The following is a 24,995-nucleotide window of genomic DNA, read 5'->3' on the forward strand; positions in this document are numbered from 1 at the left end:
AATCCTATAAACATAGCGTATAACATCTAATAATTTTTTAATTATATATAAACAACAAGCATAGATATTTTTATTAAAGTCTATGGTCAAGTGATTAAGGCATCTGGAGTTTTTTGCGAGTGGTCTGTTCCAGATATGTCTAATGCCTAAGATGAATTGCTAAGATGAAAATCAAAATAAATTGATCCTCTATTGATAAATTTTTGAACAGGTATGGATAATATAATAAAGTTCAAAAAAATTTTCCAATGAAAAGATTTCGAGAAAATATGGTGGTCTCTCACACTTCAAATTTAATTCATTCCAGAAGACTCTTTGAACACGGAATCATTCGAAATAGTGGAAAGTGAGTTCCCAGACCCCAAAATAACACCCATTTCAATAAACTTAAAATGGCAAATACACATAACTTAAGGTAAAGATAACACAATTAAATGCCCTAATAATAAGTTAAAACACAAAAACAATAAATAAAATACAAATTTCATTTACTAGTCGACTTTGATATCTTAAACGTGGCAGCAGATCTGCCACAAGTGTACCACTTTCACATTCTTCAAACTGAAAATAATTATTTTCTATTACTATCATACATAAATTATCTATTGTGGAGCATTTGCTGTTTTTAAGGAATTTTTAATGTCATCTCTAGTTATTCGGATACATGTTTTTTTATATCTAAAGACATAAAATTTATTTATTAGATATAATTTTTAAAATATTGATGAATTGTTAAATAGATTTAAAAATATAACCATTAATAATATGAAATTACTACAATTTGGAAGAATTTTTGAAAAATTATATATGTTACTGCTAAAGCTCGAAAGCCATTAATGTGCACATTACCTAGCTAATCTCCAGATTAACTAGGGTGATCCATTAACATGTGAAATCAAGAGTTTCCCGCATTTTACCTACGTAATCTGCACATTAACTGCTTCCGTATCGTTAAAGTTCAAAAGTTTGTTTCTCTCATTTCCTTTCCATACTCCTTTCCTCTCTCCCTCCACTTTTAATTTGGTTTCACCAGCGTCTTGTCGTCACCGGTCATCTTTATTTCTCATAATTTTCATTGGCTTCCAGTGCATAGCATAGCTAATTCTGTTTTCAAATTCGTTTCTGCTTGTTAGTGCATGAATTTGTGCTGTGATTTTTTTTTTAAGTAGATAAATTTAACTCCTAGTATACAAGCAAGCACCGAATTGGTGAGTAAAATGAAGAAAAAATTCTTTGAATCATCGCTAAAGAGGTTTGCAAACTATAGTGTTTTAATGACAAAACAAAAGTATTATGATTCCATAATTGAAGACGTAAAGCAAATAAAAGTTTCCAAAAAGAAAGAATCATCTTGAGATTATCAAATAATTCAAAAGGTATGATGTGCTGACTGTACAAGGCTGTGAAAAATTCATTGAGCCGTTGTCAGATGCACGAGAAAGTGTGAAAAAGTTTGTCCATGCCAAAGAATTGTTTGACATATTGTATTCGACTCATTTGTCAATTGGCCACAGTGGAAGAGACAGAATGAACAAGCAATTAAAAACATTTTATAAAAATATAACCCGAGCACAAATAAAAATGTTTTTGGATTTATGCGAACCTTGTCAATAAAAACAAAAAAGTGCAAAAAAAGGGCTTGTTGTAAAGCCAATTATTTCATCGCATTCAATAGCAGATGCCAGATGGATCTTGTCTATGTATAAAGTGCAGACTATGGAAGAATTTGTCATTTTGACAGAGGGTGAATATCTTTATGACTTGTACTATCACCTCCAATAACATCATTGGTTTTCATATCAATCAAATATTGAAAAATGCACCCTGACCAAGTCACCAAAGGCCAAGGAAATTTTTTTCTTTTTAAATTTTTGTTCTCCGTTTTGTCATTTTATACATTCTATTTGGTGTTAAATTTCCTGACGACAGTAATTTAAAATGATATAAAATATTCACAATAATTCAATATAACAATTAATTTCCTTGCTAAAAGGTTTTCGTGGCGATTATAAATATCCAATTGAAATGTATTCTCAAAGGATTCAGTCTAGTCTATACTGTTTATTTGAAAAAAAAAAATTATCACAAATATAAAATTGTTTTATTTTAAAATGCACAATCAATTTGTTTTCATTTACAGAATGATTGTAATTAAAGAGATGTTAAGAGCTTTGTAGAGAGAGACTATTGGGCATATTGCAACTAAAACTTTCCTGCATGTAGTTTCGATTTTAAAATAAAATTGGGTAAAATTTGGCACTGCCATTCCCTTGACATGCATAAATTATATACATTTTCTAACAAATTTCGAGTATAGTAGGCATCGCAAAATGTTCTTCACAATTCTTGTCATGGGCAAACCATCATGGCACACACTTTGCCCAACAAGCAATTCCACATATGTAACCGAAGTAAAATTATTGTACTCTGTTCCTTAATTCCCAAAATTCATTAGGTGTTTTGAGCTCTGTAGAAAGAATTAATGTTTAATTATAGTTACTTTTATTTTGACAAATTTTACTTGTCTGTAATTTGATTAATGCCGACGAAAAATATTTTTCAAAGTGGAACGCTCTTGAACTGTTTGGTTGGTGATCTTCTGCTAACATGGCCTGCAACAGCTTTGTTTGGGTGATTTTTCTCCATCTGAAGCAATTCTTCATCTGCTGTCTGTTGCACTTCTAGGTAAAGGACTTGCAGCTCTTCAGTGGTAAGTTCTTCACTGTGGTCATCTACCAACTCTTCCACATCTCAACACTCACCTCCAAACCCATGAACTTCCCCAAATCAACAATTGAACTGCACCACATGTATAGGGTCATCAGGGAAAGGTTCAAACCCTTCAAAAATCTCTCTCATGCATACATCCTGGCCATAATTTCTCCAGGATGTCACTCCCTGCCAAGCCTTATCTATGAGGTTAATGCAGTTGGGAATGTTAAGAGTTCTGGAAAAACATTTCAAGAACAATTCTGTATCTGTCGCCTCAAAGCACCTTTGAAACATTGCTTTTGTGTACAGTTTCTTTAAATTTGACATGACATTCTGGTCTATGGGCTGGACGAGTGGTGTGGTATTAGGGGGCAAGAACGTCACTGTGATAAAAGTTCCTCCTCCAACAATGTGTCTTCCAAAACTGTAGGATGTGCAGGAGCATTGCCCATTACCAGGAGGCACTTAAGGGGCAACTGATTATCCTGGAGATATTTTTCACACTCGGGCCAAACACTTCATTCATCCACGATGAAAATTGACCTCGTGACCCATGCTTTCTTGTTTGCCCTCCACATCACACACAATTTACATTTAATCATATTGTTTCTGCTAAACACTCTAGGAGTTTCTGAATAGTACATCAGTAAGGGCTTCACTTACAATCACCACTAGCATTACCATACAACAAGAGTTAGCCTATCTTTCATAGGCTTATGTGCTGGCAGTGCCTTTTCTTCCAAAAGAGATCAATTGAAGACTTCTTGGAGAATGAATCCTTCAGTCTCTATGTAATCTTTGCATTTGAATACAAATTTTTTGGCCCAAGACTTGTCCAAACTCTCACCTTCACTATGCCTAGTAACACTGTGTATGCCAATGTGCCTCTTGAATTTTTCAAACCAGTCTCTACTGGCCTTAAATTCACTAAGTACACTAGCACTCATCCCAGACATTTTTTCTTAATGAGACTGGCATACAACAGTCTGGCTTTTTCACATATGATGGCCTCCGAAACAGAATCGCCATCTAACTGTTCTTGATTGATCCAAATTAATAACCGACGTATTCAATTATTTGTGATCTCTGTTTCATTAGCACACTCACCCCTTTCACTACATTGGCCTTCTTTATTGCTTCCTATTTTGCCACAATGGAACTTATTGTGGATGGCAACTTCCCGTACATGCACCCGATTTCAGCAATTGTAATGCCACTCTCGTATTTTTCAACGATTTCCTTCAACTCGATCGTGTTCCTGGCCTTCTTTGAAGGGTTGCTGGCTCTGGAAACTTTCTTTGGTCCCATGATGTAGCTGAAAGAAAAACAATGGAATTGTTTGGCTAGACGTGTAGGGTAATGTTCACAACGAGAGACAATGCCACACTGAGCAAGAAAACGTGTGGGTCGACCTTCGTTTTTGCAAAATTAGTAGCGACACGTGGGCATGCCGACAAAAAAACAAATTTTTTTCCAGAAAAAAAAATCTATGATACCTTGGTTATTACTGTAGTATATATGTATATGTGCATATATATATATATATATATATATATATATATATGCACATGCACCATAATAATAGTTTAACATTTGATAAGCTCATTATGAAATTATTTTTTAAGTGTTTTTGGTGTATGGACATTAAGAATTTTTAGTTAAGCGAGTTTAATAATTAAGCATCATCATATGTTTGATAAATAAGTTTAATTTAAAACCACAATGTTTACATTTAAATTTATCATCATCAGTGCTAAATTTAGTAGTAAAAACAATTCAACAAACAGTCCACATCCAATAATTCTCAAATTTTTATGATACACACAAAGATTTTTCACAAAACTAATACAAATAGAGATTTATACAAGGTGAAGTGCAGAATGTTTATATCTATTACAATAAAAAAAAATTCCTCGAATACATCGATCGATACTAATTCTAAAGGTTACATAATTTCGATTATAAAAATTCCGAACGACAGAAATAAAACAGACACAATTAAATGCTCGTTCTGTAGTTTAAAAATAAAAACTAATTATACTTAAATCAATCTAACTTTTTTTTATTCCTTGGTAATAACTAAACGACACATTTGTCGAAGATTGAAAAAATAATCGTCTGTACGAATTTTCAATAATACTTTATTGGATCTAATCTATACACTGATTTCTTAATATAAACATTACGGCAGTGATTTATAAATTATTTCCTTTAAGAACAACCACGTACTCATGCCATATTACTATTTATACAATTATCTAAATTAACTTCTCTATTCGTTATTGATTATATCTACTAATTTAACTGTGTATATAAACTTCAAAGATAAAATGCATTCACTTCACGAGTTACAAAATGATATGGATGTCCGATACACCGTTTTCTTGATCTTGCTTCATTTTAAAAAGATCTCTACTTAAACAGTATTAAACCAATGTATAAAAAAGTGGTCGTAAATAAAAAAAAAATAAAAATAAATATGTCAAATCGATAATCAAAGAATGACCAAAATATCCAAAAGGGAATGTTTCACTGACTTGAATTTTGCCCATTAACTGCTTGAGAGCCTTGTTCAAATTGTGTCTTGTTCTTCAACAGGTAATTTGCAAGGTATTCAATTGGATTTGGTGGCCTGAAAATATATTTACTACTTATTACAAATACTAAAAAAATCAATATCAATAGTATTAAATTCCTATTGTAAAATGAAAGTGATGATAGATTTGAATAATATATTCATAAATACAAATTTACCATGTATAATGCATACTTTTTTTGCTCAAATTTGTGACAGAATGCTTTTAATTCTTTTACTTATGCTTATGTTTTAAAATAGTAACTCTAGAAATCTATAACAGCATTATCTTGGCCTTTATGTTGCATAAATATCATAAAAAGATACTTTATGTACCGGTAACAAATTTGACAATGTTACAAGAAATGCTAAAATTCCTTTATAATACAAAGAAAAACAATACCTATATATAAACAAATGAAAATATGGCTAAAATGTGGGTGCGCATTATATATGGCAAAATACAGTATTTTACATAATCATTTAATGCAACGGTTCCCAAACTTTTTATGCCCACAGACCCCCTTCTTGTAGCAAAATCCTGACCATGAACCTGAAGTAAAACTCCACACAACTACATCAAAGTTAAATTTGTAAGTTTGCTATTACATTGTGAATGGTGACATAAAAATAAAATATAAATAAAAGATTTTGATATTTAAAGTAAAATTTATTGAAATTATTAGCTAAAGCTTGCCCATTTTTCAAAAATAGATATAAAATAAATTAGAAATAAATTATATTTTTGTAATGTAATTTATAACCCAATTAAAAAACTTATTAATCTAATGAATTTTCATAGAAAAACACGATTCATTCATTTTGATCAAAAATATTTATATATTTATATTTTTAATCATTACATGTTTTTGACAAGACTGTCGTGTCAAAAAACATGTAATGATTATGCAATTTTGCATAATCAAATTTATAAAATTGTACTGCCTAGCTTAGAGATATGAAGGAGTACATGTCAGGAGTTGAAATTTGGCACAGAGTATTAGGTGCCCAAATCATGCATGCATAAAAAAAACCAAACTTGTAGGTAGTCAGGGGACAGAGAACCGAGTCAAAATAAAATACAAAATGGCGACACTCTCTACAAACAGGCAGTAGTGCGAGATTTGCATATGCATTGTTTGTTGGGAAGTTGGAAATACAAATATTGTGAAATCGAATTTTGACAGCTGGAATAGAACTAAATATATTTGAAGTCAATCTTCGTCCTTTCACATTTTTTACTGGTAGAGGAGAATTGATGTCACGCATGGTCTGGCACTGCAAGTAAACAGACTCCTATAATTCAGGTAATTACAATACTTAATAATGATCTCCAACACGTGCGTTGGGAAGTCGAAAAGCAAATGTTGCTAATTCGAATTTTGACAAACGAATCTTTGAAAAATCCATTTACCTGTCCTGTGTTATTCCCCACATATTTCTGGTTGCCACGTGCTAACTTTGACCAATTGACCAGAGATATCTTGTTTCATCATCGAAATGTTTTTGAAACCAGATGGTGCATCGTTATAATTTTATATTAAAACTAACTTCCAAAATATAATTTGTTTTCTTTTTACATTTATTTATATATATTGTTTGTGCAAAATTATAAAATAATTTTGGACGATACAATAGCAACGATTATTTTTTTCTTTCAAAAACGGGCAATTTTCATTAGGCATCGGCAAAAGTTCAACCTGGAGTGACACGCAACGGAGAGAAATTTCAAAATTGGATAGGTTAATTTCACCTAAAATGCATCATGGATGACCTCGTGATCACTGCCAAGGCCAGTGAAGTTTGAAAGATCGCACTTGAAACCAGCAATACCAAAGAAGATTGGTGAATGAGAATGTCACAGACCCACCTTGAGCATCAAAGTGATCCCGCTTAGTAGTTAGTCTACGACAGAGTCTTGTTCCAAATACGGCTTTGCCATTTTACTTGTCATAATTATAAAAACTAACCAACGATATCACTGTTTTGAAAAGAAAAATTAAATATATAAAATTCTATAAACAAAATAAATTCTAAAATGTCAATGTTTGCAATAAAGCGCACAGCCCATTTTCAAAATGGGAAAGCTTTAGCTAGTATTCCCACCGTGCTATGCTTGTTACTTGTATTTTATGTATACTTACCTATACTTATATTTTACTCGGGACATAAAAATAAATAGTAATAAATAAACTGGTGGTCATTTCTAACTTTCGTAATAATGAAAATAAAAAGTAAAATAATTGCGACCTATTCTCTTTTTACTTTCACGGACCATGACATTCTCGCACCTCCAAATTAATTTTAATTTGCCATTGACCCCCCATCGGCAGTTCCAAGAATCCCCGGGGGTCCGTAGGAACCGCTTTGGGAAACGTCAGTTTAATGTATCGTACAAAAGCCACTGTAACCAAAACAAAAATTATTACGGAGTAAAAAAACAAGTTTGTAAATTTCCAAATGAAACAGCTCATTATAAAAGTCTGTTTGTTTATAATGATCAATATGTATTTTGTACAAATTCACTTCATTAACCTTGAATTTATTGATCTGTTTACGTTTAAATGTTTATGTGGTGTTTGTTACCAATTTCTATCTTCATAAATGTGATGAAACCTATAAAAAGTTACCTAAGTGGAAAAAGCAATTTTTATTTATTTTTTTTTTAATGCATTTCATTGTACATGCTAAGAGAACTATATAAGAGACTTGTATACTTAGCATATAAGCATTTATAAGCTTAAAATGTTACTAGAAACATTTGGCCAACCTAAAAATCAGCAATTTCAACTGTTCTTTTTCTTTTTTCTCTATGGCAACATTTACTTAACATACCTTTTTATAGATCATATTGCAAATACTAAAGCAGAAATACCACACTAAAACAAGCAAGTTCATTGTTACTGGAAATTTACCAGCAAAATCTTTTCATAGAAATTCAAACATTTGTAATTTTGACAGTTTTTTTTTTGCTTTACTTTTGATAATCTTATATCCTAAGATGAAGCAGCAAGTACTTTATACAAAATTTAGATCCTACTAGAAATAGCAGGACTCGATAAAATAAATCAAGTACAATTTGTTTAATATGCATTTCAAAAATGTTATTTTTAAAACTAAATACTGTTAAGAAATACAATAATAAAAAATGAATTAATTTCAAACTCATGGTGTATTTAGAATTGAGCTTTACTTTTTTCGTGAATAAAAAAATTCCTAATGTAATAAAGTAATAAGCTTAAAAAACTAATACAAATTCCACAGAACGGGTAATATTTCACAACTATTTCAGTGTCCTCCTGATATACAATAACTTTTAATACTGTACCATAATATAGTCACAGATGCATTTTAAATATTACGGAGTTTAAATTAAATGCTTATTACTAGTAGAGTTTACTTAAACTGATTTTTTTTAGCTACAGCTCAATGTTCACAATTATCATTAGACATAATGCATCACTGTCTAATCCAACAAATGCAGTTTGCTTGTTTTAGACTATGAATGTCAACTTCAACACATCTATTTCATACGTGTAAAATGGATTTAAAAAAAGAAATAAAATAACACCTTACAATCAAGGAACTATTGTATACAGTAGAGAGTCGTTAATCCGAATCAATTGGGGACTGGGGTTGTTCAAATTAGTGATTTGTTCGGATAACCGATTATGTACGAAAAAATATATTAACCTGTCCGATGTTCAAATTTTTCTCCGTTGCGTGTCGCTTCGTGTTGAATTTTCGTCGATTTTAAGCCTAACGAAAATTTTTATAATAATAATCGAGGCTATCGTATCGTTAAAAATTATTTCTTTACTTTGTACAAACAAAATAAATATATTGAAGAATATAAAAACATGAAAATTATACTTTAGAAGTAAATCTAGTATCAAAAACGTTTGATTCAGCACGACACAGTCCGACTGAAAATTGTTCGGATTAACGACTACTGCATTTTCAAAATTATACACTTTATTTACATTATTATATTAGCCAAATATCCCAATTTAAAACTAGATTAAACATTTTTCATAACTACAAGTTATTATTCCTTTAAAAAAATATTTAACCAGCTTCAATGTTGTCTATTTGTACAATTAAAAAAAGATGAAATAATGAGATTATTTCAATTCCTGAGAGCATTCAATTATAAAGATTTAAATGAAACTTATATTAATGTTTTAGTTGTTTCAAATAAGCTTTCATCAATAATTATTTGGACTGGAGTAAATTTTTATATGGACTAAAATTTTGAGGTTCTATCACTGGATTTGCACTAACTTACAAATCTAGGACATCCCAATCTGAACTGTACAGTACATTAAAGAAAATTAAGCCTATCAGATGTAAACAATTAGTTTGTTATATATTAAATATTGCTACATTCAAAAAGCTAGTAGAAATAGAATTATGGATATAATTACATATATAATGTTTAAAAGGCTCCAGAATTTTATTATGATGATGATATCAATTTTCAATAATTTTACATTGTCTCAGTATAATCCCCATTAAATATATTATATTTTAGAAAGAAAAAACAAAATGGATTAGAAAAGCATGTGAAACCTTTTCAAAATTTTTAAGTGTTTTTATGCACACATTTATTAATGTTTATTACCTAATTAAATGAGACAATTTTGACTGTTTTGGACTAGGAGACACTGTCATATATATATTGTTCTCTTGATCTGGCTCCAAATGACCACCATAGATTTAATGGAGGGGGAAAACCACTTTAATGAGTTAAGTAAAAAGTGAAACAAATGCATGGATAAAACAGATTAATTACATTCCAAAAAATTTCTGCATAAAATATATATGGAAAGATAAAGTAAAACATGAAAAATTAATGAAGTAATTTTTTAGAATTTTATGAATTTATTTATAAACACTACTTTTTTATGCTGAAAATTAGCTTATTATGTAAAATTATAGAATTTTACTATAGATAGGTTAAGTGACAGTTTTTAAACTTTTTACTATAATATGTAACATATGTAATGTGTGAGTGTGTTGTGTGTATATTTCAGTTTTATCAAGAAAATTAACTTAACTAGAAAATGTAATTTTCATGTTATGAAATATCAATTTAAAAAGTTTTATTGATTTTTGAATACTATTTGAAATTCTTTGCATTTTTTCTTTTATACATTTATATTTATTTATTTATATAAAATATTATATTTATATAAAATTACAGAAATTAAAGCTTTTGTAGCATTACAGATGTAATGAAAAAGCTTTTCTGAAACACAAAAAATTATAAACTTAGCTGTAATTTCCAAACAGTCTTAAATATAATACCAATATTAAAATTATATGTCATCTTTTATTATCTATAATAATAAAGTGCCTACAGCAGATTAAATTTTTGGTGAAGATGTTTTTTGGAATATAAGCATTTTATTATATCGATTTAACACGCTGAGATACAACAAACTCAAAGTAAATTCCACAAAAAATGTAAATGAGACAATTAGTGATGAAGAACCAAACAGGTTTTTAAATTCATTCTTAAATAATGAGAACTGACAAAATGAAATGAAATGAAAAAGAATTTGGGGAATTTCTCTATGTATGGATGTTAGTGTATGTGTGGGGGGACGCAATTTTGTTCAAGCTGTTTGAAGCTTAATAACTCCTGTGTTTTTTGTTGAAAACTTCTGAAATTTTGCAGGAAGGTTTGTGTATTAGGGAGATTAACCACTAAAATTTAATAGCATCAAAGGTCGAGGAGGTGGGGAGGTAAGAGGTCGTGCCATATCTTGTGTACAGTCAGACTTAATGAAGATTTTACTCGTTATTAGCATTAGGATTTTTTATAAAACCCATCCTTATCCTCAAAATTAAGTTTTTTGCCATTTTATAATAATTAAAAATATAAAAATTTTTTTTACTAAAATATTGTAACAGATGGTCCCACACAGTTTTAAATATTGCCAGGAAAGTCAAGAAATTTGTTCTGGGATTTTTTGAAATTAATTTTTCTTCTCATTATAGTTACTAAATCATCAAAAGTTATAATAAAGATTATTTATAAGTGCTACAACAAATTATGCCATTCTTACACCTAAATCTAACTCAGTTAATACACAAAAATTTTATAATTATTATATTCCTTATAACAACTATAAATTAATAAAAATAAATAAAAAATGAGTATAGTAAAATGTTGATTGCATACTGTATGTTGATATAAATAGCTTAATAAATCAGCAAAGATTGAGCTATATGCTAACTAGTCAAAAACAGTTTTTTACCTATGAATTGCAATCGAAAAAAACCAAATTCAAGGAAAACTGATGTGCCCTTTTTAATTTATAAAATATACCTTTTTAAATTTAAAACAAGGTTGAGAATATAAACTGAAAGAACAGTGTTGTTTCAGTTTATAATCAGAACAAAGAATAACAAAGAATCATTACATTAATGGGTATTGTTCTTATAAATTTCACTATACTGAGTGCATATTTTTTTTTAAAAAGAATAGAATTTTTTTTATCAATTGTAACATTCTGTAAAAACAATTTATTATAATGTATTTCATTAGTCTGACATTAGTTAAAACATATATAAAAATATATTAACAAATAATACTCTTCATTATTACCTTTCTTTGGCTAATGTAGAAAGAGCCTGCAACAGTATAGGAACAACTGTTTGATCAAGATATTGTCTAGTTGGTAAAGCCTGGAGATCAAGTTTTGGTTTTTTTGGTTGATTTTCAACAGCCACTTCCTTTTCTGCCGAAACTTTCTACAATTAGGAAAATCAGAATTAGTATTAATGTTTCGACACATTTTCGTCATTGTGTACTTTTTTCTTGAAATAAAAACCAAATAGAAAAAAAATTACATTAAATTTACAATTATTAAAAAACATATCAATTATTATTCATTCTAACCTGAACATTATCTGTTACAACTGCATTTGCAGCCATACTATCTGAAGTTTGATTATCAGTTGCAACTTCTTCTGTAACGGTTGCTGCTGGATTTTGTTCTAACAGAGGAAAATAAAACAAAAGGTAAAATGAATAATTAAAATTATTTATATATCTTATAATGCAATAAGTTTGTTAAAATAAATAACTCATATTTTAAATAGAAAGCATAAAATTATTTCATTGAAATGTACAAATCTGATGGACTGGATCATTTGGAAAAACCAAAACTGGCTAGAGTTAGTAGATTAAGACCAATTTAGATAATTTCATATCTGAGTTGAATCTGATCTTTGTAAATATGAGAATATATTTAGATGCTCCATAATTTTAATATCTAACATATTAATTAGATAAAGGCTATATTACTGCTACTATTAATAATTAAATGCTTCTTCACCATTAATCCAATGAAGCCTGGGTTGGGCCATGGACCACAGACTTACCACCCCTATATTTCCACTACTACTCTGTAAACACCACTGTGACATTATCAGTCCTTTTTCTTAGGTCTTCAGCTATCTGGTCATTCCACCTCTTCCCAGGTCTCTTCCCCTCCATCTTCAATACCAACTTTGGTATTCTATTTTCTTTCATTCTCTTGGTATGTCCAAACAATCTCAGTCTATCCAATTTGTTCTATCTTCTCCCCCAAATTTTCCATTCCTGTACTTTCCCTTAGTTCTTCATTCCTTATCCTGTATCTTTTTGCCTTAGTCAGCACTTTGTCCCAATACTGACTTATGGAGCTGCAGCATGGACTACAACACAGAGAAAAAAGATCCAGGCAGAAGAAATGAAATTAAAGGCCATCTTAATTAAATGATAGTTCAATCTAATCTGGCAATCATTTGGCTTTAATATAACTATTGGGCTTACAGATGTTTATATTTGTATATCTGTAACAGTCATTCTTTCCATAAACCTTTAAATAATATATTTATAACTACTTTTTGTGGTGGCTGGATGGCTAAGATGGTTAAGGTGTCAGCTCTGGGGGACCTAGAATTGAGCAGGCATTTTTGGGCAGTCTGTCCCAAATATGCCAGATCCCTTGCATCTGGTCATCTCCACTTGGAGCCTGGCCATATCCATTGCAGAAATGGGAAAAAAGAACACTCTTACCCCCATATTCACCAACACGAGTTAGAGTTAGCGTTAAAAGTTAACCAATGAGCGTTCACGTACTAAAAGTAAAGCAAACAGTGATTGGTTAACTCAAGATTTAACCCTAACTCTAACTCATGTTGGTGAATACGGGGGTTAGTGTCATAGGGTAGAAAGAGTAAAAAAACTATTGAGTTGTTTGGAAAGTTTGTAGCAATTTTTAGAAGAAATAAAAAAAAGTTTTTAAAACTAAAAACATACTTTATTCAATTGATATGCACGATTGTTTTTAAATGGAGTGTTGCCATCTATGGGGAAGCTTCATAAAAACACTGTTCATTGAACTTTCCAGAGAAAAACTGTTCCATGTGTTTTTCCATGCTTCCAAATTATTAAAGTTTTTATCATAAAAGAAATTCTATAAGACCCAGAAAAAATAGTAGACCGATGGGGTAAGTTTAGCCAAGTATGGGAATGGGGTAAAACATCCCAACCTAGTTCCAATCATTTTTGGCACATTTGTAAAGAAGTGTGCAGTTGTGTTATCTTGATAAAACAATGCTTTTTCTGTTAGCCAATTCTAGATGTTTTCCTTCAATTGCCATCTTCAGATGATACAGTTGGGAGCAATACTTATCAGAATCTATTGTTTGATTCTGTGGAAGTAGCTTACATTATAGAATTCCTTTCCAATCTAACCAGATGGTGAGCACGACCTTTGGATGAAGACTAGCCTATGCAGTATATAATGGTAGTCCATTTTTCTTGCCCCATGATTTTTTTGGTTGATGTATAAACAATCCACTTTTCATCACCTGTTACTAGACATTTCAGAAATGAATCATTTTTATTTTATCTTTGAAGAAAATTACAAATGAAGATGCAATCTTATAAGTTCTTTTCCATTAATTTGCAAGTTATATAAATTTTGTTATCATTCACATATCCAAGCTTCTTTAGATGTTGAAATATGGTACTGTGACTTCACTATGCCTGCCATCTCTCGAGTTGTGTAACAATGGTTGCTATCCAATAATGTTTTGATTTGGTCGTCTTCAATAATTCAAACAGTTGATTCTGTTACAACACCCTCACCATAAACAGCCTGAGTCAGGTGCTTGGTCTACCCACTTTACAGCCTTGATTTTTAGAATGCTTATAACTTATGAGTAAAACTATATAGAGTAAAAAATTTCAAAAACAATATATTTTTGTTAATTAAAAATCAGATGTAAATTAATAAATTATTTGAATACATATAATCTGATCTAGTGAATATAATCCTTTTTTTGTCTTTAAATTATCACACAAATCACACATCTGTTTTAAAAGTTTAAAATCTTAATAATTTAAATAAGTTCATGTTTTCTCCAATCAAAATAACATTTGTATTTTTAATAAGTAATATTTAATAAACAAAAAAAACAACTAAATCATGAATCATATCATATTACAGGATTGAAAAAATAAAATCATATTACAGGAGGCAAAATCAACTTGATTATTTTTGCCTACTGTACATAGCCACATTAAGACTTGTGGCCCTAAGCTACAAGAGGCCCTACTTTCTTCATCAAATAATGAGGAATACGTATAAAGTGTCCTCGAGAACAGAATGAGGATCCTTATAATCCAGGCCCTATGCTATTGCATACTTATGTGTAAATCCGGCTGTTCCTGTATGGTTAATTTTAATAGTAAAACAGAACTATGTAAATTACAAATCATTCATATGTTCCAAAAACAAAATTATTCATTGTTATAAATACAGGTATCCCTCATACAACAACGCACTTTTACAGTTTTGCTCTAACAGTTTGAAAATTGGGGATATCCCTGCACAACACAGTTTGAGAATTTGGAAAATCCTCCATACAAAATTTCACAATTTTTACGTACAAACTCTGTTAGTCAATATTTTTTTCTTCAAGTAAGTGTGTGTGTCATCTCAATTTGCTCATGGATTTTACAATATTGAAATTTTCAATTGGTTATGTGCCTTTCGTCAGGTTTACTTTAATAACTGACAGAAGAAACAAATTAAACTTTGTCCTGGCTTTCCTATCAACTGGATGTTGCTGTTGCTTTCAGACTTTAGCTTTTAAGACTGTCACAGTGTTTTGTTTTTATATATTAATCTTTGTATTTAGAGAAGTTTGCTTAATCATTTTTAGGTAAGTGTTTTTTTTTAAATTGTAGGTAAGTAATCATTTGTAAAAATGACGAACAAAATATGGCAGTACCTTGATACCCAAACTGTTTCCAACTCAAACAATTTGGTATTCAAGCACAAATTCTGAACAATGAATTGCTCGAAGACCATGCTTGGTCCTCAATTAAACAAACATAAACTGCTAGAACAAATTTTCAATTAATAACATATTTTTACTTTTTGTCATACATAAAAAATGTTTATGGTAAAAATAAATTAAAAAAAACATTGCTGATATTTTTGATAAAGATTAACCAAAAAAAGCTTATATGATAATAATACTTTGTAAAAAGAAAATCCCTGTTTAACTAAAATTAATATTAACATGTGATACAGTATTTTTAATTATAATTGTTAGTTAATTATTGATTGGAAATATAGTATTGATTGCTTTAACAAACGTATTTCTCTTGATGATGGAAAAGAATAATGTACTTTCGTTAACTTGTGAAACCTAACCCTATGTTTTGCATTAGTCTTTTGTTTCATATAGCACGGATTTGCCTAACACAGCACTTTTTCGGAACATATCTATCATATTATATGAGAAATACTTCTAGTTTAGAGCAAACATTGCATTTAATGTCAAGTAATTCTATTTAAACATCTTTTCAACATCTCGAGTAACAAAATTCCATTCAAAATGCATTTCAGGTTTTACAGAAATAACCCCTCTTCAATTGTGTTTTGACTCACTGGTGCCTATTTTAAAAATAATATCTAACAATACCTCAATATACATGCAGTTTAACATACAAACTGAGACTAAATATGAAAATTTTTACATAAACAATGTATTAGTATTGTCAGGAAAGGTTGTACAACAAAGAGTAGTTTAACCTCATTAAAAGTGCATTCAGTTTTTAATATACTGTACATAAAGATATTTTTAAGATGCCATTTTGAATAGGCACAAGAGTCAAAAGGCAACTGAAGAAGTGTTATTTTTGCAATAATGCAAATGCATTTTGCCTGAAATTTTGTTACTCAAAGTACCAAAAAAAAAGTTTAAAGTTTTGCAAGTCTCAAGTCTGTTTCGTATGATCACAATGTAGTTATTGTACAATTTAATTAAAAAAAAAAAAAAAAGTGATCCCAAAATGAAGACTTTACCGTAGTCTTCATTTTACAATAAACTAACATTCATATGAGATTTCAAATATTAAATAACTTTCAATTCAAGCATATATTAGCAAACCTTACTCAGTGGCCACCTGCGTAATTCATTGCAGGTGTTTACGAATTGTCTATGAAAATAAATATAATTTATCATTTTTATTTTACAAATAATTTCCTTTGTCCAATAGCAATAAAAAAATTAAACAGAAAATTTTAATAATGATAAAATTATTTTCTGTTTATTGTTGTTCAAAATGTTGCAACCTTTTAAAACACAATTTCATCGTGTTTAAATATTTTAATTTTGTAATGCATCACTTATTTTTATATTTTTGTCAAATCAATGATTAATGATTCAAACAAATATTAAAATGTTCTTTGTTCTAACTCGGGACTGGAATTTAAAATCGCATGACCCACACTCCATTTCAAAATCATCTTTCAAACACACAACCCACAAGAAAGGAAATGCATAGAAACTAAAACATCTGCTGAAGTTCTTTTGACAAGTTCACAGAATTTTAGAAACACCAATTTTAGTTTACTACTATTAAGACGTGATTCAAACTTCGTAAAGATTATGAACATTTAAAGCTATCAAATTGCAAAAGAAACAACTGTTGATTACAGAAAATGTAGAGAATTGTTTAGACAAAGATATATCTTAGATGCTAGACGCTAAATTTAAAGTGAGAAACATTTCAATAACGTAAGTATTTTTGGATAAAAAAACATTTTATTCTTCAAAGAAAACAACTGTACTAAATATATGAACCAAAATTTAATTATTCTACTTATTCATCAATCAAAACACCCTCAGATGGTGTTTTGAAATTTTCCTTTTTATGTTAAGCTATACAATGCTGAAATTAATGATAAGAAATAGTGTCAGAAAACATTAGAATTTACACTGGAAAGCTCATTAATTAACGGTACAGCTATTCTCTATGACAGGGACGGTGAACCTTTTTGAGTCCGCGTGCCATATTGTAAGTATACTTAGCTTTAAAGATGTTAATGGGTGCCAAAGTCTTAGACTTCAAATAATGATATTTAAATAAATTAAACGAATACACTTTAATTCGAATAAATGTAAAAAATCTGATTGAAAAAAGGATGATCAGGTGATAAACAGAAAGGATGACTGAAAAAGACAGAAATCATATGATGCATTACGTGCCACTTTGGGCACGCGTGCCATAGGTTCGCCACCCCTGCTCTATGACAATAATCGGACACTTCCGATAAAATTTAAATAATCCAAAAAAATCTTCCAAACAACTTACAAACTTCTTACATTAATCTTAAGAATTAAAATTAAATTTAATTATTTTTCTAAAATAATTAAATTTAATTTTAGCAAGTATTAGCAAGAAAAAAATTGAGTAAAACTTGAAGTCTAACTTGTCTAAATTGAGCAAGCATCTTACCAATGTGTGAACCTTGAAAGGCACCAAAGACTCTTAAAAGACATGAAGACTTGAATGTCTAGGTGCACTTATTGTTAAGTCTTAGACTTGATTTGATCATTGCTGATAGTTGGCACAGCAGTTTTCAATATTTCAAAATTGACAGACAAACATTGAATGTCTATTCTCCTGTCATGCCACAAAGGTGGATGAAAAAGCACATGTGCAATAATCAGGTCATTTTTCTGTTTTACGATGTTGTTTTTGCAACAGAGTTACAGAGCAGGAAATTTCCCTAATTATTGGAAATTTGACTCCTATGGAAAAAAAAGTGTGGGTATTTGCAGATATTTAATGAAATAAAAGAAAAAGTTCTGAATATTTTTTATAAAATCAGAGAGGAGAAGTACATAAAATCTAAAAAGAAAAAAAAATTATTCAATTAGGTAGGCCTACATGATGGAATAATTTAGAGAGATTTCAGGATTTACATGAATTTCTATAAAATGACTGGAATACAAAACAGACAATATTTTGACTTGAATGTCTAGGCAGCCACATATTGATAATGTTCATTCAATCTCATCGATATTTGTATCAATATCCAAATATTAAAGATTTGTATGAATATCGAATGTCTATGGATGCCTTAAGCCAAACTTCATTTCCAGATAAACATTTAGAATTAAAATATAACTAATTGGTTAATGTAATAAAAGATTGGTGAGGCAAAATAACAATTTGTAACATGTTTGCTCAATTTATGAGGTACAAGTTGATCCTTTCTTTTACAGTAGAGCATCGATTATCCGACACCCGATCAACCGTCACATCGGTTAACCGACCACGTTCTAGTCGGCAAATTCAAATGTCCGCTAGTGACGTGGCGCTACAATATTTGGCTATGTCTTGGCTACTTTAATATTATTTTTGTTAAATTTTTGCGTGTTTTAGCCGGAAACACTGGCTTGACCATGAAAGGGAGGCCAGGATTTAAACCAGGCTTAATTTTCTATTTTTTCTTTATTTCTGTATTTATTTTGTGCAAAATAAAGAAATAATTTAACAATGATTATTATTTAAAAAAAAAAAAAAAAATTTGTTAGGCTTAACATCGATGAAAATTCAACGTGAAGTAGGTTAATTGCAATATACTAATATGCTTATTACATGGGATATACTAATACACTATACTAATAATGTATTTTTCATACTTTTCGGTTATCTGATCAAACTCGGTCCCCAATTGAGTCGGATAATCGATGCTCTACTGTAGTTGTTTTCAAATTAATTTCCGATTCTGGAGATTTATACAAGATTGAAAAATTAATGTAACTGAAAAAATTATGTGATAGTCTAAATTCATATGTCAGAAAAGAACCAATTCAAATAGTATAAGTACAAGGTGATTCAAAAGTCAAAAATTAATAACTCACAAACTATTTACGGTATGATGATGCAGTTTTCACAGAATGCTTAGAAAGAAGTGGGATGTTTTTTTTATGTGTAATAAAAATTTTAGTAGAAAAATAGTTACATTTCTTGCCATAGATGGTGCTGTAGCATTTGTAAATCTGTTAAAATAAGAATAAAAAAATATAAATGTTCTTAGTGTAAGCTCTAGTAACAACTACACAAATTATGTAATGTTATCATATCATGTTATCAAAATTAAATGGCAAGAAATGTAACTATTTTGTTACTAAAATTTTTATTACACAAAAAAATCCCACTTCTTTAAGCATTTCTGTAAAAACTGCATCATCTTACTGTAAATAGTTTGAGAGTTATTAATTTTTTCAAAAGTCACAGAAATTTAAAATCGCCCTGTACCAAAAATTACAGTTCAAATCTCTTTTCAGATTTCTAAAATATTTATAATTCAAATCATTTAATATTAATAGTAAATATATAGAAGTAATAAATTTAATGATCACATTGCTAATTTCTGGATAATAAATTTTTCTAATTGATTAATCAAATGAATGTCATTAACAATTATAGAAGATACTATACTAATTTGAAGTATTTTTTGCATTCTGAATAGTTTTTTTTATTTAAATAAAAGTTACTTTTGGCTCAGATCATTTAGATCAGAATTTCTCAACCTGGGGGTCGCGGTGATATTAAAGGGGGTCGCGACACAATAATGAAATCATTATAAGTTTATAATAAATGATTTCTTTCTCATAAAAACATTTTACTTACAATAAGTACACATGTAAAGAAAAGAAATTAATGTGATGGTGCATTTGTTTTTCATTTAAAATTTTCTCCATACGTGGATCTACATTAGAAACACACAAAAGCAAATTGTTTTCTTAATTGGTTATTTTTCCTTTGGGTGGGGGGGGGTCGCAAAATATTAATTTTATTTATATATTTACTATTTAGGGGGAAGGGTTGCAGAGCTAAGAAGGTTGAGAATTGCTGATTTAGATACATGAAACAAAATAATGAACATTATGTTTTATTACCATACTATAATTTGAAAGTTATGATTTATGTTGAAAAACTAACTACAGATTCAATCAAATTCTGAGACAAAAACCCGAAAAGAAATTAAAGTTCTAATTATGGAGCAAAAAACTTATTAATATTGCTTTACTAATGCTAATATAAATTAATTAGAACAAAAGATGTTAACAAGTTTCTTGTTGTAGAAAACTGATTTAATACAATATACACCATCGCATCTATAATGAAATTTTATTAACCTAAAGATTTAGTTTTCAGCACCAATATATCTTTATATAATTATCATAAAAAATATTTTTAGAAATTATCAATAACAACTTAGCCTTGATCTATTTATTACGAGAAGAATCATCTCTGGTGGTGGTAGTAGTAGAATTTTATTAGTGTCAGTGAATGTAAATTAGCATATTGAATATTCTATTGTCATTTTTTTCAGATGATAAATGTTAAATGTACAATACCTAGTATCTAGTTAAGAGTTCTTTCAGTATATCTTTGAGTACTGATTAACAGAGTTGTCTTCAAATGACAAATTAAAAATTAAGAAATTGACAAAGCACAGTTATATCGGAATAAGCATTCTGCTTAACAAAGAGAAAAAAAAAAAAAAAAAAAAAAAAAAAAAAGACCATGGCTTCTTAGAAAATAAAATTAGGCATAATCAGTACACATGTATATGCTAAATGCATTTAGTAAAAATTAACTTTTTAGAGATTCATCACTAACATAAAATATTTAATTCATACTTTCAGATTTTTTGATAACGATCACAATCATTCCATTTATTAAGCATAATTCCCATTTCACAAACTATAATTTTACCAGTTAAAAAAAATTTTAATTCAAAAATAATTGCTATAATGTAAAGACCTCTGAAATGAGTTTAATAAACTATATGTAACCTATACAAAAAAAAATCTTGTAAGGCAAGCTTACATTGAAAAATAAATTGAGCTTCAAAAAACTTAAAACTTACTTCCTTCATATGAGAAAAAATTAATTTTGTATCCATATAATCATAAAAATGCAGTATTTTACACAAAAATAATTTTCATGTAGATCTATTCTGCAATATGAAATCATTATTTTGAATTTCTATCAAAAAGATTTTCCAATTATTTAAATATAATGTTTACAAGTAGTTTCGATCGATTAGAAAAGCTCATTAGCCATATAAATCAAAAACCAGAAAGTTAAATAAATTTAATTTATGTTTGTATGTAATATATTAAGGCTAAAATTTAAAATAATGGACAATCCATCCTCCACAATAAAGTTGCCAGCTCTTTTGGACTCACTAGGAGGTTCCCAGAATTTGGTAAAAATTTCTAAATTCTCACTGTCCTGAATTAAGGCTCACTCTTCCCGTATTTATTCAACAAGACAATCAACTTTTTGATTGCAGGTTAGAATAGGCAGCAGTATTTGACATTACCAGGAGTAAAAAACAAATGTCAAATCTCCAGAAATTCTTAACTCCCGAAATCAACTCTGGTGGAGTAAGCTTGCCAACTCTCAAATCGCTAAAAACTCTCCTCTCAAGAGAAGCATTTTGTTTTGTTAAGTTACGGCAACCCAACACTAGGGAGATCTGTCTACGAGGGATGGCTTCCAGGAGGTCTTTTTAAGGATAACCAGCCCCCATTTGGGCATTACGAACACGGAGAAAACCCGGAAAACTCCACCTGGCCAGCCCATTTTGGCCAGGCACAAACCCACGACCAAACTTCCAGCATTCAGGGAACGAAACTGCTCAGCCACCGGTGGACCCCGAGAGAAGCGATCTTCAAATCATGTCAACATCACTACGATACCTTTTTCTATGTTCTTTTTATATTTTAGATGTAGTTTGAGCTTAATTTAAGTTAAATGTATAAACAATATTAAGATCTTTAGCAATATAAATGCGACCTGTCAAGTCCTTTTTTTTCTTTTTTAATTTTATGTTTACATTTAACACATCTTCATTTTAAATAAGAAAAAAATGATTGTTTATATGCAATTATGAATTTACATACATTTCAATTAAAAGTAATATTTAATTCAATAAAAAAAATAATTAATTAATTAATTTTTGATTGAATTATTTCAAAAATATTTGAATTTATAAATAAATAAATATTTATTTCATTTAAAATGATTAAGATTTTTAATAAATACGAGGAAAACTTTCCGAGCACAAAAGATGGACTTCAATTTGATTGAACACAAACAATGGATGAAGTGTCTTTATATTCAAAATTTACGAAACAATGCTTTAAAATACGTCATCGGCACGCGAAAAATGTGTCAATTACAGCTAATTAATAAGAACAACAATAATTTATTAACAATAGAATAAATTATTAATAAATTTTCCAATTAAATTTAATTTAGGTACTTATTTAAAAACCTTAATAAAATAACAGAAAAATTTAAAGATTAATAAATAAACTAACCAGGAAAAATAAAATAATAGATACGTATAACATAGAATATTAAATGTATTTATTTGCAAGACTGATCAACACACAACTCACCTTCCGCCATTTTGTACGATACAGAAACGATATCAGGTGGCGCTTTTTCGTAAATTTATAACTTGTCTATAGTATAAACTACACGTTTGTAATTTTTTTATTTTATTTTATTTTTTATTTTTTTTGCAATTTTTTAAAAAATTAATCAATTTTCTAAATAGTTATTAAGAAATAAAGTTATAAATCTACGTTTAGCGGATTCATTTGAGTTTGATTGTTATCGATTTTATATCTAAACGAAGTATTTAATTTATGCGTGGTTATATTATTAATATTTCTTTATTATTCTGTATAATTATTAATAATATCTTAGGATTAATTTGCATTAATAAAATATTTTAAATTAGGGTGCTGTAGGCTTTTTCGGAAATCTCAATTTTTTTTCTTCTTCTTTCCTTCTTTTTTGGGGGAAATTTTAAATAAAATTAATTAATAAATTATTTAATTAATGGGAAAAAAACTTATAATTTGAAAAATAAAATATGCAAGAATATAAATTTTGTTTTATCACATTTCATAAATCAATATTGCTTTGTCGTATGCAAAATTACTCGATAAATCTCTTAAATCGACCCAAACTTAAGCTTAAACAAGGATTAATAAACCGATATTTATATCTAAATAATCGATAAATCGAATATAATAATTTTCTTTAAAGAAAATAATTTAAATAACTATTTATGTGTAATTTATTTTTTAACATTTTCACAAATGCACACGAAATAACCTCCTGACGACGGACATTTTTTTAATGGTTTCCGCCAGTGCGATTCCGTTTTACACGTGTTTTACAGTATGTAAAATAATAATATAAATAAATGAATTCTGTCGCTGCATCATTGCTACTTTCGAAAACAAAAAAAGGATTGTTATTACCTTTTTATTATATAGCAAATATTTGTTAATAAATCATCTAAAGAAAATATTGTGTAACTTTAATTAGTGTTTCCTAATCTCACTTTACAAACGCAAAACAATTTAAACAGTAAACAGGACTAAAATCAATAACTACATGCATTTCTAATTATAATGTAGCAGTTAGTACGGTATTTATTATGACATATACAGTGAAAACCTGTCCAAAACGGAACCCGAATAAAAAGAAAGCCTGCAAAACAGAAAAAAATATTCGGTATCGGTGCGATTCCGGTTTACACAGGTTTTACAGTATATGTATATATTTGCATCATTAATTTTCATATTATGCATGAATGTATATTATTATCATTATATTTGAATTAATGCGACATGATAGACTAGAAATTTGATAATTATTTAACATGTAATAATATAAAATATACATATATTAAATTAAATATAATGATAATATAAATTCGTGCGTAATACGAAAATTAATGGATATATTGCGCCTATAAATATATTAATATAAGTTTATTTGTAAATATAATAATATAATGCGCGACAATTGATCATATTTTAACAAAATTTATATCAATTATGTAGCTTTTTAAATATAAATTTAATTTGTGTAGATATAAAGGTAAATTTTTTTTTAAATTACTAATAAAACTGGGGAGTATAGAAGGAATTATTTATATAATCAATTGAAGAATCGATAATTTATAGTAGTAACTACTTTATGACCTTCGAATTTTGTCTGAACTGTACCGATATAAATATATTTTTATCAATAATACGCTCTCCACCTCAAATTAGTATGGTCTTACCCCTGTACATTGTACTTTTCCTGTTAGCAATAGAGTCGTGTCTGTAATCTATCTAACTTGTGTCAGGGGAAAATTTTGAAATGAATTTACTTGATTTCCGGTTTGTATCGGAAGTTCGAATAGAGTTAATTAGGGAGGTCTACTGTTTCTAATCTTTCCATATCTGGTCTTGATTTTCATCTATATAACTCCTCGTTCTCGAGATTATGGAAAGAAAGACAGATAGA

General features: G+C 29.0%; 1 protein-coding gene across 1 annotated transcript; it reads right to left on the minus strand.

Moving 5' to 3' along the window:
* Positions 1 to 4,400: 4,400 nt before the first annotated feature.
* Positions 4,401 to 23,179, minus strand: LOC136986914 (protein dpy-30 homolog). Its single transcript, XM_067284549.1, has 4 exons — positions 23,081 to 23,179; positions 12,198 to 12,295; positions 11,904 to 12,049; positions 4,401 to 5,344 (listed from the first exon to the last, which is right to left on the minus strand). Exons 1-4 carry the CDS (start codon positions 23,088 to 23,090, stop codon positions 5,242 to 5,244), a joined length of 357 nt encoding a protein of 118 aa, XP_067140650.1. The 5' UTR covers positions 23,091 to 23,179; the 3' UTR covers positions 4,401 to 5,241.
* Between the last annotated feature and the right edge of the window lie 1,816 nt (positions 23,180 to 24,995).

This window comes from Centruroides vittatus, unplaced genomic scaffold, assembly GCF_030686945.1.
Source record: "Centruroides vittatus isolate TY-2023 unplaced genomic scaffold, ASM3068694v2 scaffold_1323, whole genome shotgun sequence".
Taxonomy (NCBI): Eukaryota; Metazoa; Arthropoda; class Arachnida; order Scorpiones; family Buthidae; genus Centruroides; species Centruroides vittatus.